This window comes from Schistocerca gregaria, chromosome 2 (assembly GCF_023897955.1).
Source record: "Schistocerca gregaria isolate iqSchGreg1 chromosome 2, iqSchGreg1.2, whole genome shotgun sequence".
Taxonomy (NCBI): domain Eukaryota; kingdom Metazoa; phylum Arthropoda; class Insecta; order Orthoptera; family Acrididae; genus Schistocerca; species Schistocerca gregaria.
In genome coordinates this window covers 677871756-677899377 of record NC_064921.1, presented here as the reverse complement: position 1 = coordinate 677899377, position 27622 = coordinate 677871756, and the positions used below count along the sequence as shown (strand labels likewise).

Sequence of the window (27622 nt, the reverse complement as noted above, 5' to 3'; positions counted from 1 at the left end):
TCCCCGCTTAGTCCGTCCATCGTTTCCGGTGTTTGTTTGAACTTCGATAACTCATCGTCTTCGATATTAATCAGTAGGCAATTGAGGTATGAATCAGTAGTTAATTGACCATTGATAGGTGCGGTAGTTACGTCACTTTTAGTATGAAATTCTTTCTAACTCGATCAACAGGTTCATTGCGTGCACATTTGTTTTATAAATTATTGACATTGGTCTTCTTACATATGAAAATGTGTAAAACTAATTTATGCCATAAACTAAACGTAAGCATTTGACGAGGTCTTTAGTGTAGAATCTGGCAGGGCTTGAAAAGTTAGATAGGGCGTGTCTTTTCAAAACATTGCAAGTGAGGTAGGGGGTTCACATTACAATTGTTAACCTGGATAAAAAATTACAAAAATTCTTTAAGACATACTAAGATGACCAGTGATTTGAAAGAACTAAAAATACGCAAGACTTTGAAGAAGCCTAAAAGTGAAATTCTAGACAATACTTCGTGGATGTGATTTAAGCAGCGACGGAGAAAAGGGGCTCCGTTGTCTAGACCAGTCATAAAAGAAAAGGCACTGACTTTGTGTGAAAATTACAGTAAAAGTTTACAGCGAATAGAGACTTCTCACATTGACGGAAAAACGTCATGACTTTCAAAATGTGATTATTTCTGTCGAAAAGCTGTCTGCTAACGAAACGGTCGCCAGCGAATTTGGCCCGAAATTTGAAAACTTGAAGCTTAACCTGACCCCCGATGAAGCGTATAACATTTTCGAGTCTGGCGTATAACATTGATTAGTCTAGCTTCAACAACAAAATGCTTCCTACAAGAATTCTTGCTACACAAAATCAGTCTGGAACAGGTAGGAAACTTGCCCTCTATAGTACTGCTAACGGCAGCTATAAGATGCCATTGTTTGTGATGGAAAAGACAAAAAATTAAAGGTGTTCAGATATGAAATTTGAAACATTTGATTGGCTGTGATCCAGGAATCGTACGCTGTTTAATTACAGGACATGTATAAAGCCACTTCGGTTGTACAAAATTTCGTCAGTTCACCACGGTTTCGATTGCGTGTTAGGGCAATTTTCATCAGAACAAAAAGTTACATGGAATACCTGTTATCAGAATTTTCATTTTCAAGTCTTTGTGTTTCGAGGTTCCTACCTGCCCACGTTTCTAAGATTGTTACGAAATGCAAAGACTTGAAAATGAAAATTCTGATTACAGGTATTCCGTGTAACTTTTTATTCTGGTGAAGATTGCCCTGGCCTAGAGCAATCGAAATTGTGGTCAGTTGAAAAAATTTTATGCAACCGAAGTTGCTGTATATACGTCCTGTGTTCAAAAATATTAATATCGCACTACCTATATGTTATTGTTGTCTTTACCTATATATTATTGTTGCCAAAAGCCATCATGGAAGAAATTCAGCCTCTTTAAGGAAAGGTTAGTCCCAGCCGTTACAAAATACCTAAAAGGAAAAAAGCGTCCCTAAACGGTCCATATTGATACTCGACAATGCGACATGTCATCCATCTGAAGATGAACATTAAAAAGCGAAGTAAAAGTTTTAGCTCTTCCTTCCCTTCGTAGCGTGCCTAATCCAACCCATGGATCAGGAGGTTAGTGAGTGACTGGAGTGAGTGGCTTTTAGACAAGACACATGAAGGCAGCTGCTTGTTTCAAGCGATGAATCAATAAATATGAAAGATATGATCCACGTAATTGCCAAAATTTGGGAAGAAATGCCGGCATAAACGCTTGAAAAATCTTAACGCAAACTGTGACCAAAAATGAATGAAATTAAGATAAAACATGTAAAGGAACGAGTGAAGAGAATAAGATAAAACAGACCATCCAACAAGTGATGAATCAAGATATAGACACTCCAGCGATTTTGAGGTATTTGCAAACCTTACAACCGGACGTGGAGCCAGTGACGTGAGTTAGTGGATCAGTACAGCTGACTGAATGCACGACGGAAGACGAATCAAATGATTGACGCTGTAAATCGAAGAACCGACGAGAACGAGAAAAATGACGACGCCAACGAGGACAATAAACCTACGGCTCGAGTATCACGTACAGGGTAAAAATGCATTTGACGTAGGCTTTCAGTACATCTACTTTAGTGGATAGCTAATGGCGGAACATCGCGGTAAAATAGAGGTTGTTGGTTGCACATCAAAAGCTCATTACAGATTTTTCTCGTCCTGCTTAAGAACAAAACATTTTTATCGTGTTGTCTCATGTTTTCAACAGTTAATTGCGAATCAGTTTTATGTCACTGCAGTACTGTTGTAAGGCATGTACAGCTGTTAAAATTTTATCCACAATAGTAATGTCTTACCGTACGATACAGACGTATTTTGGAGTATATACGCTATTTTACATTACTCTTTCGTATAAGACTTTTTAGTGTCTCTATTTTTTTTTTTTACATACAGCAGTTGAAAATTACTGTACTATATTGTGATGTTACAGATCAATAAAATTGTTCCTCTGGAAATCCAACCTTTTTTGCGTTCCGACCTTGATGTCTGTCCCGTAGTGGACGGTTTACCGATATTCTACTGTAGAGGTCTCCTTCATTTCCGTGGTTCCAGCCGCAGTTAAAAGAAAATCATAATCTACATATAGATTGAAAATAAAATACTCACTTTTGCTTTAGTTCACGTTGTAGAGAAAACTATCGATCACGATGTTAACAACAAATTATATATTATCTAAATAAAAAATGCAAGCACTGTGCCTGTTTATAACAATTTCGTAAGTCTTGAAATTAGTGTTAATGGTAGCTGGAATTGCGGCAGCAAGGCACAGATGCATACATGTCAGTCTAGACTAGAATGGATACGAAGGATTGACTGGCTGGTACAGTCTGTTTCTGCACAGCAGCAGCGGGTTGTCTGCGTCTCTCTGCGCCTCTTGGCCCTTTGTTCCGTGCCGCCACTGCATGCAAAAGTCTTCCGGGCACAGCTTCCTGGCGGCTCGCAAGTTCTCCGTCGATTACATGGTAACAGTTTTTTTCTAAATACCGTTAGTAAAAAGATTTTTCTCACTTCCCCCTTCTCTAATCAGTTGGCAAAAATTAATATTTTCCTAGCTTACATTTGAAGTATTTTAGTAAGGAATAAAGAACCTCACGTAACTGGACCGTTACAAAAGTGCGACACGTTAAGTCGAGTTTTATGCAGACTAATAGAAAATATGGGAAAATAGTAAATCGACCAGCTATGGTTTCACTACGCAGGTAATACTGTCTTCACTCAGAACTGAGGGTACAAGTGGTACACGTACTTACTGAAGCTACCTGACTGCCAAAGTTAAATGGCTGTTCACAAATTACATGAATTACTGTCGAAACGTCAGATATATTTTCCCTAACTGTCAGTCCAGTATACGCTGATTAGCCAAAACATTATGACCACTGACCACGAACGACTATCTCGAAAACGGCAAAGCATGTCGAACGTTTACATGCTACTGTCGCGAGCATCTGCGGAAAGAGGTAGGACAGTGAAACTGCCACCAGGTGCTAAATGGTTGGACATCCACGACTCTCCACAGAACGTGGGATTCGGAGGCTTGTCTGCTGTGTAAAATAGGATAATTATCAGTGGCATCTGTACGAAAAGAGCGCAGTGCTGGTGCACGCACCGGTGTTGCAGAGTACATCGTTCATCGTACAGTGTTGAATAAGGAGCTCTGCGGCATACCACCTCTGCGTGTTCACATGGTTGACCCAAAGACATGGTCAGTTACGATTTCAGTGGGCACGGAAACGTAGGCACTCAACTTTCCTTCAGTGGAAATGTGTCGGCTCTTAGAGTGAATGTTTTTGCTACACTACGTCGATGGTCGTTTCTAGAAACGCCATCATCGAGATGAACAGCGGCTCTAAACGTGCAGCACGCCACGGACGCAGGCGTGCGGGAGCAATATTATTCTATGGGAGACATTTTCCTGCGCTTACATGGGATCTATAGTAGTAATCAAAGACTCGCTGACATCTACGAATCACCAGCATCCCTTCAAGCGTGATGACTTCCCCGGCGGCGACGTCATTATTCAGCATTATAATTGTCCGCGTCTCGGTGCCAGAACCGTGCTGCTGTAGTTCGAGGCGCGTTATAGTGAACTCAAGTTGATGTCTCGGCGACCAGATTCGCCTAATATGAACCTATGTGACCCAATTGGGTCGCTATCGGGCGCCATCGCCACGTAGGCAAATCAGCGGCTCGTTATTTACGCGAATTACATTACCAGTGCGTAGACATCTATGCCACATACCACCACAAACCTACCAACAATCTGTCGGATGCCTGACACGCAGAGTCAGTGATGTATTTCGTTCCAAAGATGGACAAAGAAGCAGGTGGTCATAATGTTTTGGCTCATCTGTGTATAGTTCCAGTTATGGGTAGAGACTGTAGTGCTCCAGCGTTATTCTTTTGAATACATTAAAAATGCTTATATTCTTCGGGTTTTGATACTTATAAGGGCGAAACAGTTAAAAGTGCAGAAATATTTTATTTATTGTGCTGTATTTTGACAATTTTCCGTGGTAGCACCCAGATGATACCTATGTAGTAAAATACATGTTCATTATAAAACAAGTACTTGTAATTTATATAACAAGATGAAAAAAATAGGTGAATAACAAAATTAAAACACCAAAACGAAAATATATTGGAGTGATGCCAACATATACGAGAGATAATTCAGTCGCTATAATGCCCTCAAAGACAGTGTCTATAGAGTCATAATCATTTCCTTATGTGATGTATATTGAATCTCTCTCCTGGGCAAAACTCGTGATGCTGTACCATTGTGTGGTGCATTTTTTTCAGTCTTCCTCGCCGCCGCCCCCCCCCCCCCCTTTCTGTGACCATGTACTTCTTTCTCCACGGTCTTTTATTATACTCATAGTAACTGCTGTTTGGGCATGAGATTTATTGTTATGGAACTTGTGATAAAGTGGAGGGAAGTAGTTCTTTGTGATATGAAAAATTTTCCATTCCTCATTTTATTTCAAACTCATCGTGATGCAAACGCAGCAGAAGAGGTATTGATGGGGGACCAGTATTGGGCCCTCCAAAAATCCGCTTCTATAAACTCAGGATGACGGTTTAGTGAATATTTGATCTCTATTCTTAGAGGGTTTGCTTTGCCGATTTAGATTCATCTCGTATTCCTCCATTGTATTTTGTTCCCTTCTATGTTTTGCAACTTGTCCTTCGCTATGGTATTAATGACTTCCTTTCAGTTAAAGTTTGCTGTCATTTCCGTTACGAAAACTTTTTGCTGATTGCTTCCAGCCTGTCTTAGGGAACCAATACATGTTTGGCGTTGTTATTTGCTTTTCCAGAAAACCAAAATCTTTATAACATTGCATATGTGTATGGCCAGGTTAAAGTGCCTTATGACCTGTTGTCAGTATGTTGACTTTGCGTCATTATACAAACAATATTTCAAAATACTGCCTATTTAAACAGGCATTAAATAATTCTATGAGTACTCTTAAAAGCAAAAACATAAAGCTACTACAGTACTTCCAAAAAATTACGTACCTGAACATTCATTAAAGTTTGCAGCAATTCTCTTTCTGTCCGCCATTTCACTTGTACTAGTTGTAGTCTAAATACATAGTGCGCCACTATGCGGGAAATCGCTTGTACTTCTTTTTCTCGGAAGAGATATTCACGCTTTCAATTACCAAATGTGCGTATAGATCATTTTCTTGTGAAATTTCACTTATAACACTTGCAATCTCAGCCCCACAATTATTCACCTATATAATGTTGATCTATTTTTCGTCACAGCGTCCGTTCTAGTTCGAACAGAGGAGGTCGATAGTGTCCTTTTTTCGTCTCTCAATATTGTGTTTAACTTCGAGGAAATATGCGTCCGTCTGAAGCTATATTCTGATGCGTGATGATTCGTGATTCTTAGACACACACTGAGCTTTTTGTCCAGGATTACAGCCTTGTGCAGTTTTCGTGTGCGTTGTTCCATCCGTTGGTCGGCTACAATTTGGTTACATTATTACAAAAACTCGTTGTGAGGGCTGAAGGAACGAGGTGAAAAGACCTGATTCGTAGGAAGTACAATTTTGATTTCGTTTCTAGGATTATAACTGAAATATCGCGTTAGGGAAAGTCGTAGCAGCGGGTGCTCGACGTTTCGCGTTGCGGGAAGACACCAGGCTTCCGCTATTGCATCCGTAATAGCAGGAAGTCTAGTTACCGGTTCCTTTGACGCTCGTTGCCTACTGACAGACGGAAGTTTCGAAGTATAGATGAAGCAACAAAGTGAAGATCGTACTACTACTAGTACTACTGCGGAAATGTTAACTGCGCTGGTTTGCCAGAGAGATTTCACATCGATCTCTATTGACTGGTGCGTTTTCATTATTTTGTACATTTTGCACACTGGTGGTCTTTCTAAACTGTAATACCTAAGGTTCATTCCACGAATATTGTAACCGCGACTAAACGTTGTCTTCTGTGGTTGCGCCAACCAGGTGTTCCATCGTGGATTGGGATACTGCTGTGGTGCTACATACCTCTGTGTTATGGTTAAAATAATATAATTTTCGTTTGATAAGTAGCAGACGTTATTATTGTTTACAAATATTAATGTGAAGAACGCAAGTTCTGATCACATTTTTAACACTTGGAGTGCTTTCTTGAGAAACGGGAACTGAAGCCACGTCCGGCGTGACAGATGAATGACGTGGAATGGTTTCCGCTATCCGGTGCTCACCAGTTTCCCAATCCCTACTTCCAGTGCATTATTCGAAACCGGCTTAACTGCGGAAGCACCCACTGTCATTTGGTAAACTCAAAAATAAGATCAGTCACAACGAAACGTTGAAATACTAGCATATAAAGCGTTCAACGGTAGTAAGAAGACGAGTCAGGCAGGATCTATTACAGTAGATTGAATTCCCTTCATATCCACCTGTGTGTATAAACAAAGGACAACGAACCGCGGCATTGCGGAATACGGTAGTAAAAAACCTAAATTTCAATAACGATAGCTTAATTACTAAGTGCTGGAACAGCTGTTCCTACGAAATAACTGTGTTCCGATTTAAATTAATTAGCACCCGAGGTTTCAGGTCCCAAGTTGCGATGTTGTCCCGTTAAATACTACCTGCAGGTAGTCGCCATAGCTCTCTGCGGCAATAAAAAAAATCTCTGAAAACCCTTTTACCTCCATGAAACCAGCGTAAAAATCATCACAATTCACTTATTGTATAGATCTCTATTCTTAGTTAATAATGTAAAAATCAACCCTTAATATTAATTAATGACAGACTTAACGTTTTTTTTTATTTTTTTTATTTTTTTTTAAATAGGCGATATAGTCTGGTCCGGAAAACTTTAGCACTTGAGAACTTGGCAAGCCTAATGCTTTCCGCAGGGGAAGAAGCAATTAGTGGCAGCCGACAGCGACAGGTTCGAATTGGCGGGAGCACTCCTTCCCGTTACCTGTCAAGAGTTCACTACTATTAATGGGGCTGTAGTCAGACATTAAAAGTTAATGCACAGACCACAAAATTCTGCAGTTCCGGTTGTTGTGTGTTGCAATCAGAGTTCGAGGACCTAGACAGCTTTCAGAGAAGAGTGAGACAACGAGGAGAGATCTGGCGTAGCAGCTGGACGCTGAAGAATGATTCGCCCAGTGACCCTCGTTGACGCTGGGTAGTTGACTCAGGCGCCTGCGGGAAGGACACCCAACGCTTGATTCACGCCAGTGATTCAGAACTCGCTCACTGGTCGCGCGGCACTTCGTAGGGCAGGTCCGCTATACTGATTACTCCTCACGTGCTGGGTGCAGTAGAACTCGAGCAAGACTGCCTTGTAGTTGAATTCAAAGCCTGCTGCTACCGGGCGTTAACTCCTCCAGTGTTACCGATACTGATTAGACATTAGTTATTTTCAAAAACTGAATCATATTGTCACAGCTGTTCACTGTTCGTACTGCCCGTTCAGATTATGAGACGAAATTGGACGAGGCAAATTCTCGAATCCATGAAAGAGGTCATTCGTAAATTAAATCCAGTCCAACAGGATGGCTTTACAAAAATCACAGGTGTTGAGACCAGGTGCTGTGACAAGATGAGTTGAATCTGGATTTCAGAGGTGTCTCAAATAGGCTGCGGCTTTTGTCAGTCTGACATTAGCTTTACAGTACAGTGTGGAGAGAGCCTGAGATCAGGTTTCTTCAAGTTGCTGTAGGTCACAAGCTATCAAGTTCAATCAGCAACTTGTTCTCTGATGAGTGGTTTTCAGTTGTTCTGAATGGATCAGCTAATAGATCAGGAACTTTAAAACAACTGTCTGCTGCATCACTCCCGGTTCCCATTGTGTTTAATTTGTCTGCCCATGACATTTTAATTCCAAGAAAATTCAGCATGCAGATTACTTGTCATTAACATGTCAGAACAAAGATATCGAGCATTATGAAAGTTGTGTACACTAAATGACCTCACCATATTGATAGTGCATTTGCAACTGGAGAATCCAGCCAAAGCCAAGCAAAAGAGAGGTCACAGTGATACATCTCCATAATAAAGCAGAACACGGGAAGTATTTTATGCTATTTGATGGGGTCAAAGTTTCCCCATAACTGCTTCCCTAAACAGCTACATGTCACTTAAGGAGCACTGCATGAGCCTGTCAAAGAAGCTTGGCTGAAGGTTAAATCTACACCACAAAATAGCTAGAAGCAGCTGGGGAGCAAATCCATATAAACTATGCAACATTGCAGTTTCACTTGTGTACTTTCTGCTGTATATTATGTTCGTCTATGGGAAAACGGTGCACCTACAACTGAGAAAGCTGCACATCTGAATAAGGCCATGGGAGACCATTACTAGCATTGTCAGAGCTATTTCCATTCAGTGGCTGCATGTTCCGTCCAGTATCACTCATTCAGATCTAGGAAGAAAAGTTGCCAAAGAGCAAGTTCTTCAATAGGCAGTCCCATAAGAACTCAGCCAGATGATACAGACTAAGGAGTAATTCAAATAAAGAAACTGTGCTATTGGTTTACATGTACAAAGAATTAGAGAGACAATAATATTGTAGCTCCTTGTATTGTCGGCTAGCTTGTTGCCAAATACCCACTGTTATATTATCTTGTCAGAACATAATTACAGTAACCAGTAATTAGGTAATGATTTGCTGTGATGTGGCTACAAGTAATATACACATGTTAAAGTATTTCAATAGTATGTACCAGAGAAACAGTCAGAAGCACTTAACATCTATGGCTCTGTTGTTTATTTTGTACATAATACACTTTGCTTAAGAATTTTTTGGTTAAGTGGCAAAAATTCAATCCTGTATTAAATGTATGTCATCATTCAGATGCCTATTGAGAATGAGAAAAGTATAAGGTATTCTCTTTCTGTCTTGAAAAAATTAACATTATTGACTCAATTTGGTGTGCCTTTTTTCATGAAGTAGTTTGACGATAGCTTTCCACTATTGTGGATCCATATATATGCTACTGTAAATGTGCTAAGCTGCTCTAAGTGACACTGTAATTTGCACGGATAAGTTCCGGCAGGGTTCACTGTGGAGGCTGACGTGTAGCTGTTTCCAGCAAGGTGCAAATTGCCAGGATGTTAGCAATGAGATGAGAGGCTCTGATGAAAAGTGTTACTGTCCACTAGGTGGCACTTCTCTCACACAGACTTTTTTGAGCTAGGTCCCCATGATATTAATTTTTTAAGTTTTGGTAAATTTAGAGTCTTAGATTTAGATGTTTATAAGCAAGCGTTTTTCAAAAAATAACCAAATAATAGAAGCTTCTGAAATGTACTGTGCGTTTTTCCCCAACATAACACTTTACTGGTACTTTGATGTTTGTGGTGAACTCATCTGTACAGATGTATAGGTTAGTTTTATGGTAGTCATTTTCATTGTTATGGAAATATAGATCTTGCGCAGCTTTACAAGCTGTATGTGAAGTGACATGATGTAGTGGTTAAAGAACCAAATCATTATTTGGGAGAGGTGGGATTTAAAGTCTCATCCAGCCATCTACATTTAATCCCCATATCCTTTGCAAAGAAATCCTTCAAAAAATTTAAGGCAGATTTGCATCCACATACTTGTCCAGTCAGTGGAACTTTAAGAACTAACATTTTTTTTTTTTTTAGCCTGCTTTTACACAGACATAACTCTGAAAACATTCCATTAAGGCATAGACTCTGTAATCTGTTAAAATGTATGCACGCTTTAGTTTTTGTTTGTCAGTGCAGAAGAAACACTTCCACCAAATATGTTACTATTCTTCATAAATTTGAATCTGTCCAAACAAATTTTTATGGTTTACATATTAATCCTAGCAATACCAACAGAGGAGGGGAAGGTGTTAACTTCATATTTTAAAATGTTGAGAAAAAAGCTTTTAATGAGTTCTGACTGATTCAATAATTGTTATAAATTTTTCAGGTAAACTTAAGCCAAAAATTTGCCATAATGGCAGACGTGACTTTTCACAGTGTAAGCTATATTCAATATCTTCAGTTTCTGGATCCTACTTATACATCACTATCACTTGGAAAAGTATGTTGTTAATAAAATCAAACAACAATGAATAAAATTTATATTTTTAATAAAGGTAACCCCCCTTCCTCTTGGTAGAATGCGTTATTGAAAATGCATTGGTATTGCAAGGATTAAACAAGATACTGTTATTCCATATAAAATTCACCACAAAGTTCAGCAGTCTAATTATGTGCCTCAGTTTTAATCCAATACAATAGCAATAATTATCCTTTCCATTATCTCCCATTTCGGTTCTTTCCTGCTTGCCTGCTTTGCTTCCCCCTAGTTGCAGGGTTTAGAATCCCTGTTTTGCTATGAAGCTTTAAATCTTCATTGTGTTTTCTATTATGATTGTAAATACTACAGTTGTAGTAGGAAAAGATCTATCTCATTATGCATCTCTGATGTCAAATGAAGGTTGAGAGGTTTAAGGCAGTTTTGTACTGTTTATACTTAGCATTATTTGACTTGTATGCAATCTGCTTCTTGAATGTCTTAATTTATTATATTCAGAGCCAAAGGAAACAATATTTGCTTATTACTCTGACAAGAAATTGATGAGCGGTCTGAGTGTTCAGCTGATTCTGTTATTCAGCATCATTATTTTGATCCAGTTAAAATCATAACTTCGTCCCGTAGTATTATAATGTAACCAATTTCTTGCACTCTTGAGTTACCAGTTGTTAATTGATTGCATTGTTTTTCAGTGCTGTGGGTAAAACATGTCTTCTCATCAGTTACACAACCAATGCCTTCCCAGGAGAATATATTCCCACTGTGTAAGTAACATTGCTGTAGTTATTATCTTTTAATTTGGATGTGTGTGTTAATTATTTTGTACATTTTGACATTATTTTTCCAGGTTTGACAACTATTCTGCCAATGTGATGGTGGATGGGAAGCCCATCAATTTGGGTCTATGGGATACAGCAGGACAAGAAGATTATGATAGGCTGCGGCCTTTGTCCTATCCACAAACGGTAATGCTAAGAAGCCTATACTGTTTTTTTTTATCACTACTACAGAAAGTTAATAGGCAGGTATTTGTTGTGGCCAGTTGGAAGTATGAACTCAGGAAAATGTTACCAACAAAAAGTAAATGAAATTAGTGATTGTAAGTAGAGAGAATGTGAGTAACATTCACACTATGAAGACAAGTGGCAGTAATATTAGAATTGTATTCAGTTTACAAAATTATTGAAAAAAAAATCCATATGCTTTTTATCCATGTAATATCTGTAAAACTGCTTAACTTAAGAAATATGTATTTCATTACTGTTTGATCAAATTGGTAGCGAACTATTTTAAAGCCATTTTGCGATGTAGATGTGCAGAACTATATTTTTATTTATCTTTAGCTAGTTACATGTTCCATATATACTGCATGATTTTTATTGATACGATGTAGCAAGTTAGCTTACAGATGGCTATATGGCTACATGCAGACAGTTTGATTGTTTAAATTTAACAAGATTCAACATATTCTTTAATACTACTCAGTTACTAGTAAAATATTTCTTCCCTGTAGTCATGCTACCATTTTCTTATAAACATCTCTCTGTGTAGTATTAATAGTCCAGAAGAAATAGTAGCCAGGATACCCAAATTTATTGAAATGGTATTACATCAGTCTTTTTTGAAGGAGATAGTAAATTTTGCCACAAAACCGTTCACAAGCACTGAACTTTGATGTATTAATCTTGTATCAAATTCAGTTGCTTTGACTTACAAATAGATGTATGACGTTCAAAACTAGAAATGTCCCTTGAACTATCATTCATTTTACATGCTTTTTAAGTGTGTAGGTGGATTATTTTTAAAGGGGGGGGGGGGGCACTGATTGTAATCCTTGTGCAGTGTTAAGTTTAAAGGTTTAGAATAAAAATGTCTAATATTTGTGAGCACTGGGCTTAAACACTGTAGTCTGATCCACGAATGATGGCAGTTTGTGCATGTAAATACACGGGCGGCAAAGGCATTGTTGACATTCCAAGTGACAGCGGCACGCACCTGCTTTCCGCTTGAAGGAAGCGTACATCCTGCAAATTGTCTTTCACTTGTTCATGTAGAATTTATCATGTGCCTCCACCACCAGCAACGACAACTCTCAACAAATGAAATAGAAATTCACTAAACAGCTACGTTCACATTTAATGGTTCCATTAGCTACCGCACTCGGAGCAGGTGCTCAGAACACTATTGAACACTCATTGGCTGTCAGTGTGTCTGTGACATAGGCGCGCAGAACAAGCCTAAACTTGACTGCCATCGTTTGTGGCTCCAGCTATAATTCAGTGAAAGTTTTTCAAACTTTTTAGACATACTTTGTTTCATGATTTTCATCAAGGCAAATCACCACCTCTGCCAAACTTAGCATAGATTTCAATAACAGCAAAAATAGGCACTCTAGTTTTCTTCAAGCTCAAAAGATTTATTGAGATGGTCAATAAATGTTATGGTCCTTCACTTCTGGAAGGCTTCGGAAAACTCTCCATGTTGCCATCTGAAATACTTCAGATTGTATTGATGGACTAACTGAAACACTTGATACCTCTTCAACTCACTGACTGTCACCTTTTGAACTAATGTACACCCTGTGCTACACTACAGATTAGTATGTTCCCACAGCTTAAAAAAACTAATATAGATGGAAAAGAAATATCGTCAGTGTTAACTTCTCTTTCTGTTAGCATACCCATGCCACGCGCCACATGAAGTTACAAGATGAAGCAAACATCTGGTATCAGTAGATTCAGTTGATCCTTACTGATTTTATGAAATTTGTGATGAGTATGAGGTTTTATGGAGAAATAAAACACAAATAGTGTAGCAGTTAATGTAAGAAACACTTTAATATACCCAAATATAATTGAGCGTTACATTGGAATTTTTATCAAGAAAGATTTAAAAGGTGTGGAGAAGAATTGGATGATCACCAACAGATTTGTGTTGTTATTGAGAATACAGGGAAGGTTAACAATTAAGAAATGAGATCTGAATATACATGACAATAGACAGGCCATCCAAGACATACTTCAGAGGATATTTTTTTTATGCACTGCAATAGATTTTGTCAGAAAAATATAGGATTATTGTGGCTGGGTTTGTGCTATAGTTGTAAACAGTGAACAAGAGATACTCCAAAGTAAACCAACAATTTTTGATGAAAGGTTGCTCATGATGAAAGTAGTCTCTTTTAAATCCCAATCCTGAAAGTAAGGAGATTCTTTTTGGAAGATACTAGAATTATATTTTCAGGTCACTCAAATGAAATGTTCTGTTATGGTTTCCATAAGGGGCAGTAGCCAGCGATATGCATCTTTGTGGTTACTAAAATTAGAAATTTTATTAAGCTGTTGCTGTTAGGCATCTGCCATCGAAGTGACTTATTAGATTTCCAGAAAAGTATTAGCAGCACATTACCTAAGGAGGCGCAAGTAGATAAATGCACAGCTGTCAGTAAAGATGGCATTGTATTTATGATTTACAAATGTGATCAACATATAAAGGAATTGAAAGAAAAATTTAAGTGTTACTGGAGGTAAATCAGTTTGTTTTAAGTAAGGAGATTCTTTTTGGAAGATACTAGAATTATATTTTCAGGTCACTCAAATGAAATGTTCTGTTATGGTTTCCATAAGGGGCAGTAGCCAGCGATATGCATCTTTGTGGTTACTAAAATTAGAAATTTTATTAAGCTGTTGCTGTTAGGCATCTGCCATCCAAGTGACTTATTAGATTTCCAGAAAAGTATTAGCAGCACATTACCTAAGGAGGCGCAAGTAGATAAATGCACAGCTGTCAGTAAAGATGGCATTGTATTTATGATTTACAAATGTGATCAACATATAAAGGAATTGAAAGAAAAATTTAAGTGTTACTGGAGGTAAATCAGTTTGTTTTAAGGAAAAGGAGAAATAAAATTGTGGTGACAGCAATACTAAGATTTGTAGATGGCATTGCCCTCCGAGTTGAAAGTAAGAAAGACTTAGGTGAACATGAGATTTAAACTGAAACTATACAAAAATAATAGAATATGATGTTGGATAGCAATATGCTTAATATAAAAGTTCGCAACAGCATAGAAGTAGAAAAACTAAAAGCAGTTTCTTATACAGGAAGTATGAGGTATGGTTAATGAAGAATGCAACACTTTTTTTTATGAAAGCAGGTTGCTTTCAGTCAGGATTCTAATACACCATATTATCCCCCATTCTTTCATATACAAAACCCTATTTTTAATTTAATCTCTGTTCAGTGCAATAGCCTTACACCACCTTTCTGGGAGAGCCTTCAAACCATCACGGTGCCATTCTATTGGTCAGTGTCAGAGCCATTGTCTTGCTGCACCAATAACCACCCCCACCACCCATGTACTGCTTCCTGCATAGAGCACCCTTCATTGGGCCAAACAGATAGAAGATTGAAGGTGTGAGATCCAGGTTGTAGAGTGGAAGAGGAAGAATAGTCCAATGAAGCATTGTGAGCTCTTCTCGTTTGGTGTGAAGTCTTGCATTGTCATTGATAAGGAGAAGTTAGTTTGCATTTTTGTAGTGACAAAAATGCTGGAGTTGTTTCTCCAGTTTCTTGAGGCTAGAACAAAGCACTACAGAGTTGATTATTACACCACGATGGAGGACATCAAAAAGAACCACCCCTTCAGAGTCCCAGAAGAATCACCAAGACTTTTCCAGCTGGGGATGCACGTTGAACTTTTTCTCCAGGGCAGAAATGGTATGGTGCCACTCTATGGAGTGCCATTTTATTTCCACTTCGAAGTGTGACCCAATATGTCATTGCCTGTGATGATGATCAACAAAAAAATGATCACGATCAGCCTTGTAATGCACAAACAGTTCCACACACATGGTCCTTCATTGCTCTTTATGGTCTTCTGTTTGGAGGTGAGGAACCCAGCAAGCACATACTTTAAACTGCCCCATCTGGTGGAAGAGTGTCAGTCCTATCAACAGACACATCTGGCTGAGCATTGAGGTATTTGATTGTGATCTATTGATCACCTCGAATGAGTGTGCCCTCACATCCAAAACTTGTAGGAGTCACAGATGTGTGCAGCTGGCTGGCACACAGGAGATTGGACAGGTTTGCCTGACCTTGTTGAAGTGATGACAGATATGTCACCCAACAAGCCATTGTGCTTTTGTTCACAGCCAGATCTCTGTAGACATTCTGCAAGTGCCTCTGAATAACTACAATGCTCTGGTTTTCCACCAAAATAAACTCAATGACAGCTCTCCTCTTGGAAAGAATCTCTGTTACAGACGTCATTGTGAAGGCTACATATAATGCCACCACCTATCAGAACTTCAAGAAACTATAGGGGGCTTGAAGTGGAAATATTCAATAATGTTCCACAACAAATCCTGCATTTTTCAAATGAAATTGGCCAAGAAAGAAAATGTGTTGCATTACTAATCGAATGCCCCTTGAAAGATAACACATGGCAGCCAAAGTAGGGAAAATACCAAAAATAAATCTATATCCAGGTTATTACTCTGCTATTCACGATAAAGTGCCTGGCAGAGGGTTCAATGAACCACCTTCAAGCTGTCGCTCTCTACCATTCCACTCTCAAATGACGCGAGGTGAAAATGAGTACTTAAATTTTTCTGTGAGAGCCCTGATTTCTCTATTTTATCGTGATGATCATTTCTCCCTATGTAGGTAGGTGCCAACAGAATGTTTTCGCAATTGGAGGAGAAAACTGGAGATTGAAATTTCATGAGAAGATCCCGTCACAATGAAATACGCCTTTGTTTTAATGGTTACCACTCTTTCACATACCATGTCTGTGACATTATCTCCCCTATTTCGTGATAATACAAAATGGGCTGCCCTTCTTTGAACTTTTTCGATGGCATCTGTCAGTTCCACCTGAGGCGGATCCCACACCACACAGCAGTACTCCAGAATTGGGTGAACATTGGTACGGATGAAAAAAGCCTTTAAGATAGAGAAATAAATTCTTAATTTGGTGCTGAAAGGAAAAGTGAAGGGGATAAATTGTAGGAACATACAGGCTACAGTAAGGGAAACAGTGTAATGTTGATTACCATAATTGAGTAAAGATGAAAATATTAGCTCAAGTCGGAAAGTAGTTAGGGGCAGCACTAAAGGAGTTGGCTAATTTTACGAAAAACTGTCCATGAAGATATACTGTTACGTTAGAACTGCAAATTAGTAACTAATCTATAGCACCCAGCTATATATAAACTATAGCATATTACAGAATGAAATTTTCACTCTGCAGCGGAGTATGCGCTGATACGAAACTTTCTGGCAGATTAAAACTGTGGTCCGGACCGAGACTCGAACTCGGGACCTTTGTGTTTTGCGGGCAAGTGCTCTACCAACTGAGCTACCCAAGCACGACTCATGACTCGTCCTCACAGCTCTAATTCCACAAGTATCTCTTCTCCTTCCTCGGTAGGAGAGTACTTGCCCGCAAAAGGGTATGTCCCGAGTTAGAGTCTCGGTCCAGCGCACAGTTCTAATCTGCCAGGAAGTTTCAATAGCTTATTAACCTGCAGAAGATCGTTAGATGATTTTTATATGGATTACAGTGCTGGTGAAATAGTAATTAGAGTGGTATGTTTAATAAAAGCAATTTGATGTAGCTTCTCATAATACTACATAACCGTATCACATATACAGTAGCTTCTACGGTAGGATTTCATTCAACTGGTTAGCAGAAGAGGAGATTATGACTTTTGAGTCAGCAGGATATTAAGTGAAGTAGTATTAGAAAGCAACAAGGCTGTTGGTACAGAGATTTAGTGTGTTACAGGTACAGTAGCCTCTCCTAACCATATTACTCCTTCTGTCGTTCTCTGTAGTAACACAACCTGCATTTACAAAAACACTCTGTAAACCACCGTGAGGTGCATGGCAGTGGGTACATAACATTGTACCTGTTATTAGGGTTTTCTTCCTGTTCTATTCACTTATGGAGTGTGGGAAGAATTATTGTTTGAATGCCTCTGTATGTACAGTAATTATTCTAATCCTATCTCCATGATCCCGATGTGAGTGATACATAGGGTGTTGTAGCATATTCCTACAGTAATCATTTAAAGTTGTTTCTTGAAACTTTGTTAATAGACTTGCTCGGAAATATTTATGTTTATCTTAGAGTCTTCCAGTTCAGTTCCTTCAGTATCTCTGTGACTCCCACAGATGAAACAAACTGTGAACTTTCATACTACTTTTCTCTGTGTATGTTCAATATCCCCTGTTAGTCCTATCTTGTACAGGTCCCAAGCACTTGAGTAATATTCTAGATCCAGCTGCACAAGTGATTTGTAAGCAGTCTCCTTTGTAGATTGATTCTGCTTTCCCAGTATTCTACTAATAAACCTAAGTTTACCACCTGCTTTACCCATTACTGAACCTATGTGATCATTCCGTTTCGTATCCCTACAAAGTGTTACATCCAGGATTTTGTATGAGTTGGCTGATTCCAACAGGATTGATATTACAGTCATGGCTTTTTTTGTAAAGTGCAAACATTTAAAGCAAGTTGCCAATCTCTGCACCACTTTAAAAGAGCTGATTGAATATTTGTGAAGCTCCTTTCAGATAGTACTTCATTAAAGATGACTGCATCATCTGCAAAAAGCCTGATTTTACTATTAATATTGTCTGCAAGGTCATTAATATACAACATGAACAGCAAATGGTCCCAACACACTTCCCTGGGGCACACTAAAAGTTACTTCTTGATCTGAAGACGAGTCTCCATCCAGGATATGATGATGTGCCCTCCCTACCAGAAAGTCCTCAATTCCAGTCACAGATTTCATTGATATCCAATATGATATTTTTGACAATAAGCATAGGTGCAGTACTGAGCCAAATGCTTTTTGGAAATCAAGAAATACATCATCTACCTGATTGCCTAGATCCAAATTTCTCAGTATGCCATGTGTGAGAAGTGTGAATTGGGTTTCACATGAGTGATGTTTTTGAAATCCCCACTGCTTGGCTTTGAAATGGTCATTCTGTTAAAGATATCTCATTATGTTTGAGCTCAGAATATGTTCTAAGGTTCAGCAACAAATCAGTGTCGAGGATATTGGATCCTAGTTTTGTGGATCACTTCTACTACCCTTCTTGTGGACAGGTGTCACCTCCACCTCTTCTGAGAACTTGACATAATTTTTTTGTTAAAGGGATCTACAGTAGATTATAGTTAGTGGAGGGCTAACACAGCCGCAAATTCAGTATAGAATCTGACAGGGATTCCATCGGGCCCTGGAGCTGTGTTCAGTTTTAACAATTTCAGCTGTTTGTCAACACCACTGACACTAATACTTATTTCATTCATCTTTCTGTTGGTATGAGGATAAAATTAGGGCAATTCTTCTGGGTTTTTCTTTGTAAAGGAATGTTTGAAAATGGAGTTCAGCATTTCAGCTTTTGTTTTGCTAACCTCAATTTAAATTCCTGTCTCATTCACTAGGGACTGGACACTAACTTCGGTGCTATTAACAACATTACATACAACCAGAATTTCTTTGGATTTTGTGAAACATCATTTAACAATATTCTGCTGTGGCAGTCATTGATGACATCAAGCATGTCTCTTATGGCAGTCAAAAGTGTTTCATTCAGTGTCTGTCTATAGTCCTAAACTTTGTTTTACACCTATTATGCAGAAACCTGCCTTTCTTTAGAAGTTTCTTTACAGTGACTATATACCACGGAAGTTTCCTCCCATTATGAACTGTTCTACTGGGTACATACCTATCCAATCCATGGTTGATTATTCTTTAAACTTTGAGCCAGATTTACTCTACATGCTCCTGACTTGTGCTGAAAGTTTCAGTTCCTCATTGAGATATGACACTACTAGTTTTTTAATCTAGTTTACTGTACATAATATCTTTGTTTTAGTTGTCCTTTGTACTTGGGAAATCATTGTTGCCACAGTGGCATCATGGTCACTGGTACCAGTTTCAGTGAGGACATCCTCAAACAGGTCAGATTTATTTGTTTCCATTAGATCTACTATATTTCCATCATAAGGGGTTCCTAACTATCTGTTCTAGGTAGATTTCAGAGAATGTTCGCCTGCAACTTATTAATGAGGCTTATTGAAAGTTAAACAATAGTTCACTTGGCATATATAATTGTGTATTATTGGGGGGTTGTAAACAGTGAACATAAACTACTGTGAAATGCAATTGTGCACCTATTGGCTACGTTATTTAAAGTAGTCAGTTGTTCTTCTTCCACACTCCAGTTTTTATCCAGTATCACAATGCAGTATGTTGACACCGAGGCAACAAATGAAGAAACAAAGCAGTTGAGCACAGTCACAACCAGACCCATTTAAGGCGACACTAATTCCTCAACCCTATGGCAAAAGTCCTGGGAGTTACAGCCTTCCTTGTCACAGAACCTTGAAGGCTCTGGTTCAGTCTGTCCATGAAGGGCTACGATCAGTTCTGGGGACAATGCTACAAATTGTGAGCTTCGTTGAAACTCTATGGGCAAGGCTGGTCCTCTAAATCTTGTTTGCTAGTCACTGGAATGACCGAAGAATGACCTTGGAACTCAGATGACAGGCATTATTTGTCCCAACGTGTCCACAATCTGCAGTTGGTTGCACCGTGTTCCTTCAGTGGCTGCTGGAATAGCCTTATCCACAAGTTGAGTGAGGCCCCTAGGCATACATACTGAGTGCAGCTGGTCCTTTCCTGTCCCTTGCTGCCATTTCTGTAAGGGATATTATCATTCGTCACATGTTTGAACTGCCGACAATTAATATTCCCTATAAGAAGTGAAACAAACACAAAGTGAGATTTCTATTAAAGCAACACACAAGCCTTTGGCAATAACTACTAGTGTTCTAAAATGTTTTGAGGTTAACTATAGTTGTTAGCGAACTCAAAAACAGATTTAATTTGTGATAAATGCAGATAATATATTGGCCTACTTTTCTTAAAGGGAAAACTAGATGTAGCACAATATGTTAGTGAAAATCAGCTCTAGTAACTAAATTACAAATGCCGATTTGCTACAGATTGCTCATAGATTATGCAAAGGGCAATGGTAGCTTCCAAAAATTTGCAAAACACACATTTATTTGTATTCATATACAATGAAGTTCAAGGGTGATATATTCTTTGACAGAACTAGTAATCACTAATGCTGATTTGCTATGAAATAAATGAAGTATACAAAACATTTGTACTGATAACTTACAAAAATACAGTTCTGTAAGTGTCCGAAAATTCTCACAAAAAACCTATTTCTTATGTCTTTGTACAATGAAATTAGAGAAGGATTGTTTTGAATATGGATAGGCCCACTGTTATCAAACATCTTAAAAAAGCACTCTTAAGTTTAAACCTGTTATTGACGATAACAGTTAGTCCTTATTTCAATACTCACGAATGTTCGAAAATTCACAATATCACAACACAAATTGGTATTGATACAATCAATGAAAGATTATGCAAAAATGACACTAATAGTAAAATACGTGAATCTAGAACTTTAAATTGGGACGTGATCTTGTACAAGTGGTCTCTCACAAAGGGAAATTGCTGCTCACAAAAATGTAACTGGAGAGTAAATAGTAATCAAATCAGATGAGAATGTATTTAAAACAATTACAAATGTGTTACTGATTAGGGCCAGAGACTAGATGAATTAAAAGTTTAGTATTTTTATTCTCTAGTTATTTATCATGTACTGATTCATAATTTAATTTTTTCAGGATGTCTTCCTAATCTGCTTTTCACTAGTCAATCCAGCATCTTTCGAGAACGTTAGAGCGAAGGTAAAGTATCCCATTTAATGAGGATTATTAAACTTGTTTCCACATTAACAGCTGTTGGTGCTGCAAGTACCTTCTGCAGTTGTTGAAATACACCCATTGTTAACATTGAGAAAAATGATCCACATAAAGACAGTAGCACCATTCTTGTAGTAATCCAGTACTTTCGGGGCTTTTTTCACAGGATTTTATAAATGCAAGCTATGGCTAAAATGTTCACTTGCATGCAAACATGTGATACAGTGTGAATTTTAAATAAAATGATACAGATTCATTCATAGTCTTATTAAAAATCTGTCATTTCATTGTTGTAGTTCGAAAGACAGTACACATTAGATGGTTAATTAAACACTTAAACTATGAGCACAGGTTGGATTCAGTTTGGTGGTGGTGGTGGTGGTGGTGGTGGTGGTGGTGGTGGTGGTGGTGGTGGTGGTATGTCATGGACAGTATTATCAGATAAAACTATTTTTCAAAGTATATGCATCAGTTTGGCATAAAGTGACCTAATTCATTCAGTATATGGCTCAGAGTTTTTTCATATGACAACAGCTACATTGGAAACATAATATCTACAGAATAACATTTCCATCTGCTGAATTTTAGTGAAGGTTAAATGAATTTTTATTCGGCATCCTATATTTATAATATGAACATGTTGCTACGAAAATTGGCTTACTTGTGTAGATAATTCTTTCACTTGCTTTATAAGCTCCACAAGACTCCACTGAAGTTTTAGAGGGTAGAAATGGGATATGTTTGATAATAACACTTTTCTTCAGTCCAGCTGGAATTAGGATTTTTGAACCTAACAAAGTCAAAAAAGCAAACAAATGCGTAAATAGTAATAGGTTTTGCCAACAAATGTTTCCTTTTTATTTCATATGGTTCAAACTCTGGTATTCAAATATATACAACACCAATATTAAATTTATCTAAAGAGTAGATTGATTGATAAATTAATTTCATTTATTTTGAGCTTACTAACCACAGGAACATCTCTTTGCAGTGGTATCCAGAAGTAAGACATCACTGTCCAACCACCCCCATTATTCTTGTGGGAACAAAACTGGATCTTAGGGAAGACAAAGACACAATTGAAAAACTAAAAGACAAGAAGTTAGCACCAATTACATACCCACAGGTGAGAACTGTTCATTTTATTAATGTGACTGTTGTGGTGGGTGGAGGTACCAGTCACCTAAAAATTATAGGGATCATTTATGATCAAAGTTGTGTTTTGCATACCTGGTGACCTTTGTTTTGTACTCAATTGGCTTTGGTCCAAGGCATGTTTCAGTCCCTAACATTTTGTATTTCAGTGCTGCAGGCTATAAAGACTCGGAGAGCTGTTTCAAACTTAAACAAGCTCAGAAAGCTGAACTGCCTATACATATCCATGCAACATTTGGTTCGCGACATCCTCAGACTGCTACTTAAGATCACATAGTTGTGCTTGTTATTAAGCTGGGGAAGAGTTGGTGCGGTTTGCTTTGTTTAGAACTAATGCTCACAACTTGGGTAATTTCACTCCTCCTCCTCCCCTTCCTCCTCTTCTGTTGAAATTGTCGCTGAGCTTTTGAGTTTCTATGGTCTGTCTGTACCTCCTAACATAATAGTGACTCAGTCTTGATAATAACGTTGTATCAGAGAAACTAATTTGACAGTTCCCGGGTCCCGATTCATGATCTGCTATCACTAATTTATCCACATTTCTCAGATGACAATTGCTCTTGTGTTCCTTAAATTGGATGTTAATGGGCCTTTTTGTCATTCTTGTGAACATTTGGTAGTATATGCTAGGGATTTCATGTACTCCTGCTATGACAAGTTGTGGGCAAATGTCCTTAAGTGTTCAGATATTCACACAACTTTCTTTTACTTTAAACACTGTGTCAGTTGCATCTTAGTACTATGGTGATGCTCTCTCTGGCTTTTTTTTTTTTTTATGAATGAGAGGAAACTTTACCTTAGGTTGGTTCTTTCTCACTAGAAGCTTCAGATCTTTCAGGGTGTAATGCCTTATTTCACTTCGTGAGAATAACTGTTCCTTGACAGTATTTCTCAAATGATGAAGCTCATTGTCCAAGTTCTGTGGTTCCCAGATTCTTGTAGTGTGGTACATAAATATATTTGATCACTCTTCCCTCTTTTCTGCTTGGGATGGTGATTGGAATTTCTGTGAAGGTACCTTTCCCCATGAGTGGATTTTTATAGACTTCATGCCCTGAAGTTCTTTTAGGTTTTCTATGTACCTTAATATGCAAAAGAGAAAGTTGATCTCCTTTCTCCTTTGTGATAGTGAACTTCTTCTTAGCACTCTTATCAGTAAGAAAATTGAGAAATTTTGAGAGATTTTTTCCCTATAAAAATTCACTACAGTTGTTATGAATAGCTTCTCCAGTTTGTTCAAAAAATCTGTTGTCCTTTTGAAAGTAAATTGATACGAGACATTGTTCGAGATGTGCCATACGCCTTATGAAAACACTTTCCAACTGTGACATTAGCTTATTAACAGAAATCATAATAAAGAGTGATAAAACACCAAAACTGACCATAATATGTCTTTTAACATACTTTTTTTGTGAACATCTGTAAGCAGTTTGGCTTGCTGATCTTGTCTAACTTCAAAACTGATATGAGTCTCTGAGTCTTTATAGCCTCTGATGGCACTTCCATTGTTGGAAGACAAAATGTAAGGCAGAGAAATATGCCTTGGACAACAGCTTAATGCCCATAAAAGAAAAAATCAGCTGGCATTGGTAATCTTGTAAATAATTGCTTTGCAGGATTATTAGAACATAAGATTATTTTAACATTTTTTTTTTTTTATTTTGTAATTGCATTCTCTCACATTGCACTTTTTGATATTAACTGGTTTTCTTGAGTTAACAGTTTGGTGACTAAACTTATTTATTATTAATTTATAATTTTATTTATTATTGATTTATAATAAATGAACTTGTGTGCCATTGGTCATTTTATTTGACAAGAGTTAAAATATTATTTGTCAACAACTTGAAGAAATGAATTCAATGTTGATATTACTGTATCTGAAGTATCTCCACTACTTAATCTTAACATGACATTTTCTGCTCTTCTTAAAAGGGACTAGCTATGGCAAAGGAGATTGGTGCAGTGAAGTATCTTGAGTGCAGTGCTCTCACTCAGAAGGGACTCAAAACAGTTTTTGATGAGGCAATCCGAGCCGTATTATGCCCAGTGCTGCAAGTTAAACCGAAAAGGAAGTGTGTGCTTATATAAAGAGGATGATCAGCTGTAGAAACTGTAAATGTTACTATTCTTAACTCTTGGATGAAAAGAATGTGAAGGGGTAGATATAAGCAACTAACAGTTGCTGGAAATGTGTAGATTTGTCAGCTCAATGCTGAATTTGTGAAGTGATGCATTTTAACAGTGTGATGCGAACAACTTTGATGCCTCCCTGATGGCTGGTGGTGAGATGTTATGTGGTTTGGCAGTTCAGAATGAGAAGTCTTTCTCATGTCTTTTATATGTGAAGCTGTGTTCTTGTTAGCAAGAGTAAGAAAATTATATTTTTAAACACTCTGACAAATATATTGACAACAGTGTCACAAATAACTGATTATAATATCATTCTTATTTCTCATTTTGTGACTCGTACAAGATCTTAATTTTTTTTTTGTTTCCCTGTGTCTCCCTTGCTGCTTTGCCACCCACACATTTTAATACTATAAAGCATGTAAGAGTATGGTTAACCCTGTAAGATGCTGACACATAATTATACCACCTTCTGTGTTTTAATAACTAATACTGTGGAATTTGGACAGATAAATTAACAGAACTGCTCCATATTATGTGTCTGTTTATTGTTGATAAGAATATCTTTTTAATTAACTTTCTTTCAATACATCCAGACTTAAATTCTTTGTTATGGGAACCCATGATATTCTCATCATGCCATCAACATTCTTTCAAGAAAGCCAACAAAAATACACAATTAACATCTATGCACAGAAGTTCAACACTTGACCACAAATTATGAGATTTTTACTAGTGATTGATAATAGCAAGAAATGTTGAGAGCTGAAAATTAGATTTGACACCTGGAAAATTGAGAGATACCTTTTTAATACTTCGCTGGTAGCCTATGTTTTTTGTGGGAAACAAATACCCACATATGTGAATAAACAGACACCAGAGTTATATCGTCAAATCTGTTTTAGCAAATTTTCTGACCCATGATTCGTGTTGTCAGCATTTGTTGATAATAGAGCAAAATTAAATGATGATTAAATTCATAATTTTCTAAAAATTTATTTTTGGGGACAAAAGTGAACCTTTTCATTATCAGAAAGTCATTATGCACAAGCCATGTTTTGAAGAATGTATCCTTTATTTCTGGGAAAGTTGGTAAATGGTAAGAAAACTATTATTTGGAAATAAGCCATATCGTAGTACAGCTGTGGCATGCAGCCTCAAAAACGAAAACGCAAGCCATTCTTGCCCATAAACAAACATTATTGCACAAAATCACTCTCCTGAAAATATGTTCCCTTTTTTATAATATTTGTATTATTTTGAAATGCACCGTAGGTGGAGTAAGACTGTAGGAAAAAAAATATTTTGGTAAAAGTTGTTACATATTGTTTCTGTTCTTCTATAAGTATTGTACATAATTTTTACTAATTAAAGTATAGCAGTACTGCTTCATTGAAATATATTTGTTTGATTCTAAGATGATTGTTGAATTGTTATTTTCAAGATAGAATGAAATGTGGATGGAATTATCACCATTTTCCTTGTAAATTCTTGTGACTGACGTGTTTCATAGGATGTGTCAGATGATTTCACTTGGTTGTTTAACACCCCTGCAAAAGTCTCTGCATCTGGGTCTTTACAGCTTAAATTGATATATTATATATATGTATAAAATAAACAGAATATTTGGCTGTGTCAGTTGATAGTTTACCCAGAAAGAAGACTGTATTTTGCAAAATGGTTTGATCCACAGTAAAGTATGCTGTGGTACTCATAAGTTAACTGTCAGTATGAAAAATTACTTTCCTGATAAATAACATATGAAATTTTCACACACATCCTTAATCATATAAGAGAAATGTCTTGATTCTATAATTTATGACCTTCCATGTTTAAGCTTATAAGCTTTAGTGATTGTCAATTGCTAAAATTTGTAACTATGCATTTGAGTGGTACTGACTGCGTGAATGTAATTCCACTTCATTTAACTAAATTGTAGGGTTTTGTTGGTTGGAGATAATGAACTAGCTTTATGACTCATTGCCACTTTTTGAAGTCCTCAGAAGACCATTTTGTTTAACTTTGTGATGGTTTCTGAATAGTTTTGTGTAATTTAACAAAAATCGAAGTAAATTTGAATTTTCGTAACAAGTCTTTCTTATGAGGACGGAAATAAATACAAAATTATTATGTGGCCTGAAATGATATCCAGTATTTTTTCCAGTTATTGTTAATTGTAACCTATTAAATCAAGTGATCCATTGCTGTACATATACAGTCTTAATATTTGTTAAGAGTAATTGAATGTTATAAGTTGTATATTAATGAACATTAACTTGGCAATACGGGACTCTGTTTTGTCAACACTATAAAATTTTTATTTAAAGAGAGAACAATAAAACACATGCTTTGTCTTTGGTTAATTCTTTTCCTTATATTAAAATTTTATTGGTAGTGCTTCAGATTTAATTTTGCATCATATATCTAAGAAATGCAATAAGTTGTTGTTTAGCACTTGATGAAGGCTCCCATACTTTCTTATAAAGTCTTGAAACATACTCAATATTTGTTGATGGCTTATTTAATTTGAGTTTCCTCTGGCACACTGATGCAAACACAGTTTCTTGAATTATAATGCAGGTGACTAGGCAAGGTCTCACAAGTATAGGGAAAAAAAAAATGACAATGAAAGCAAACACGGTTAGAATTCTACATATTAATGCAGAATAAGATCTGCTCTTGAATAGAATTGCAGTAGATATGTGATAACTAAAATTTAAGTAGTCTCAGATTGCTGATACCTCTTCTGGGTGTAGCATTTGTACTGTTGCTGAAACCAGTTTGATCTTTTAGTAGAAATGAGAAATGAGAGCAGTTACATTGAACCTTTTGATGAATTTCTTATAAAACGTGTCTTGGACTGTAAGCATCTTTTTATGTCACAGTTGTGCAACACTCGGAGAGTCGGAGGGTAACCACTGAGTAGGCAAGAGCAGTACAAAACAA

The 27622-nt window shown here is 37.3% G+C and overlaps 1 protein-coding gene across 1 annotated transcript in view; it reads left to right on the top strand.

The window, feature by feature from the left end:
• Positions 1–27039, top strand: part of LOC126334743 (ras-related protein Rac1) — a 94421-nt gene extending 67382 nt beyond the window's left edge. Inside the window, exons 2-6 of the mRNA XM_049997292.1 lie at positions 11274–11345; positions 11429–11546; positions 21314–21376; positions 22383–22517; positions 24482–27039. Of these exons, the coding sequence (XP_049853249.1) occupies positions 11274–11345; positions 11429–11546; positions 21314–21376; positions 22383–22517; positions 24482–24637 (544 nt within the window). The 3' untranslated portion in view covers positions 24638–27039. The remainder of the gene's footprint in view (positions 1–11273; positions 11346–11428; positions 11547–21313; positions 21377–22382; positions 22518–24481) is intronic.
• Positions 27040–27622: the final 583 nt, after the last annotated feature.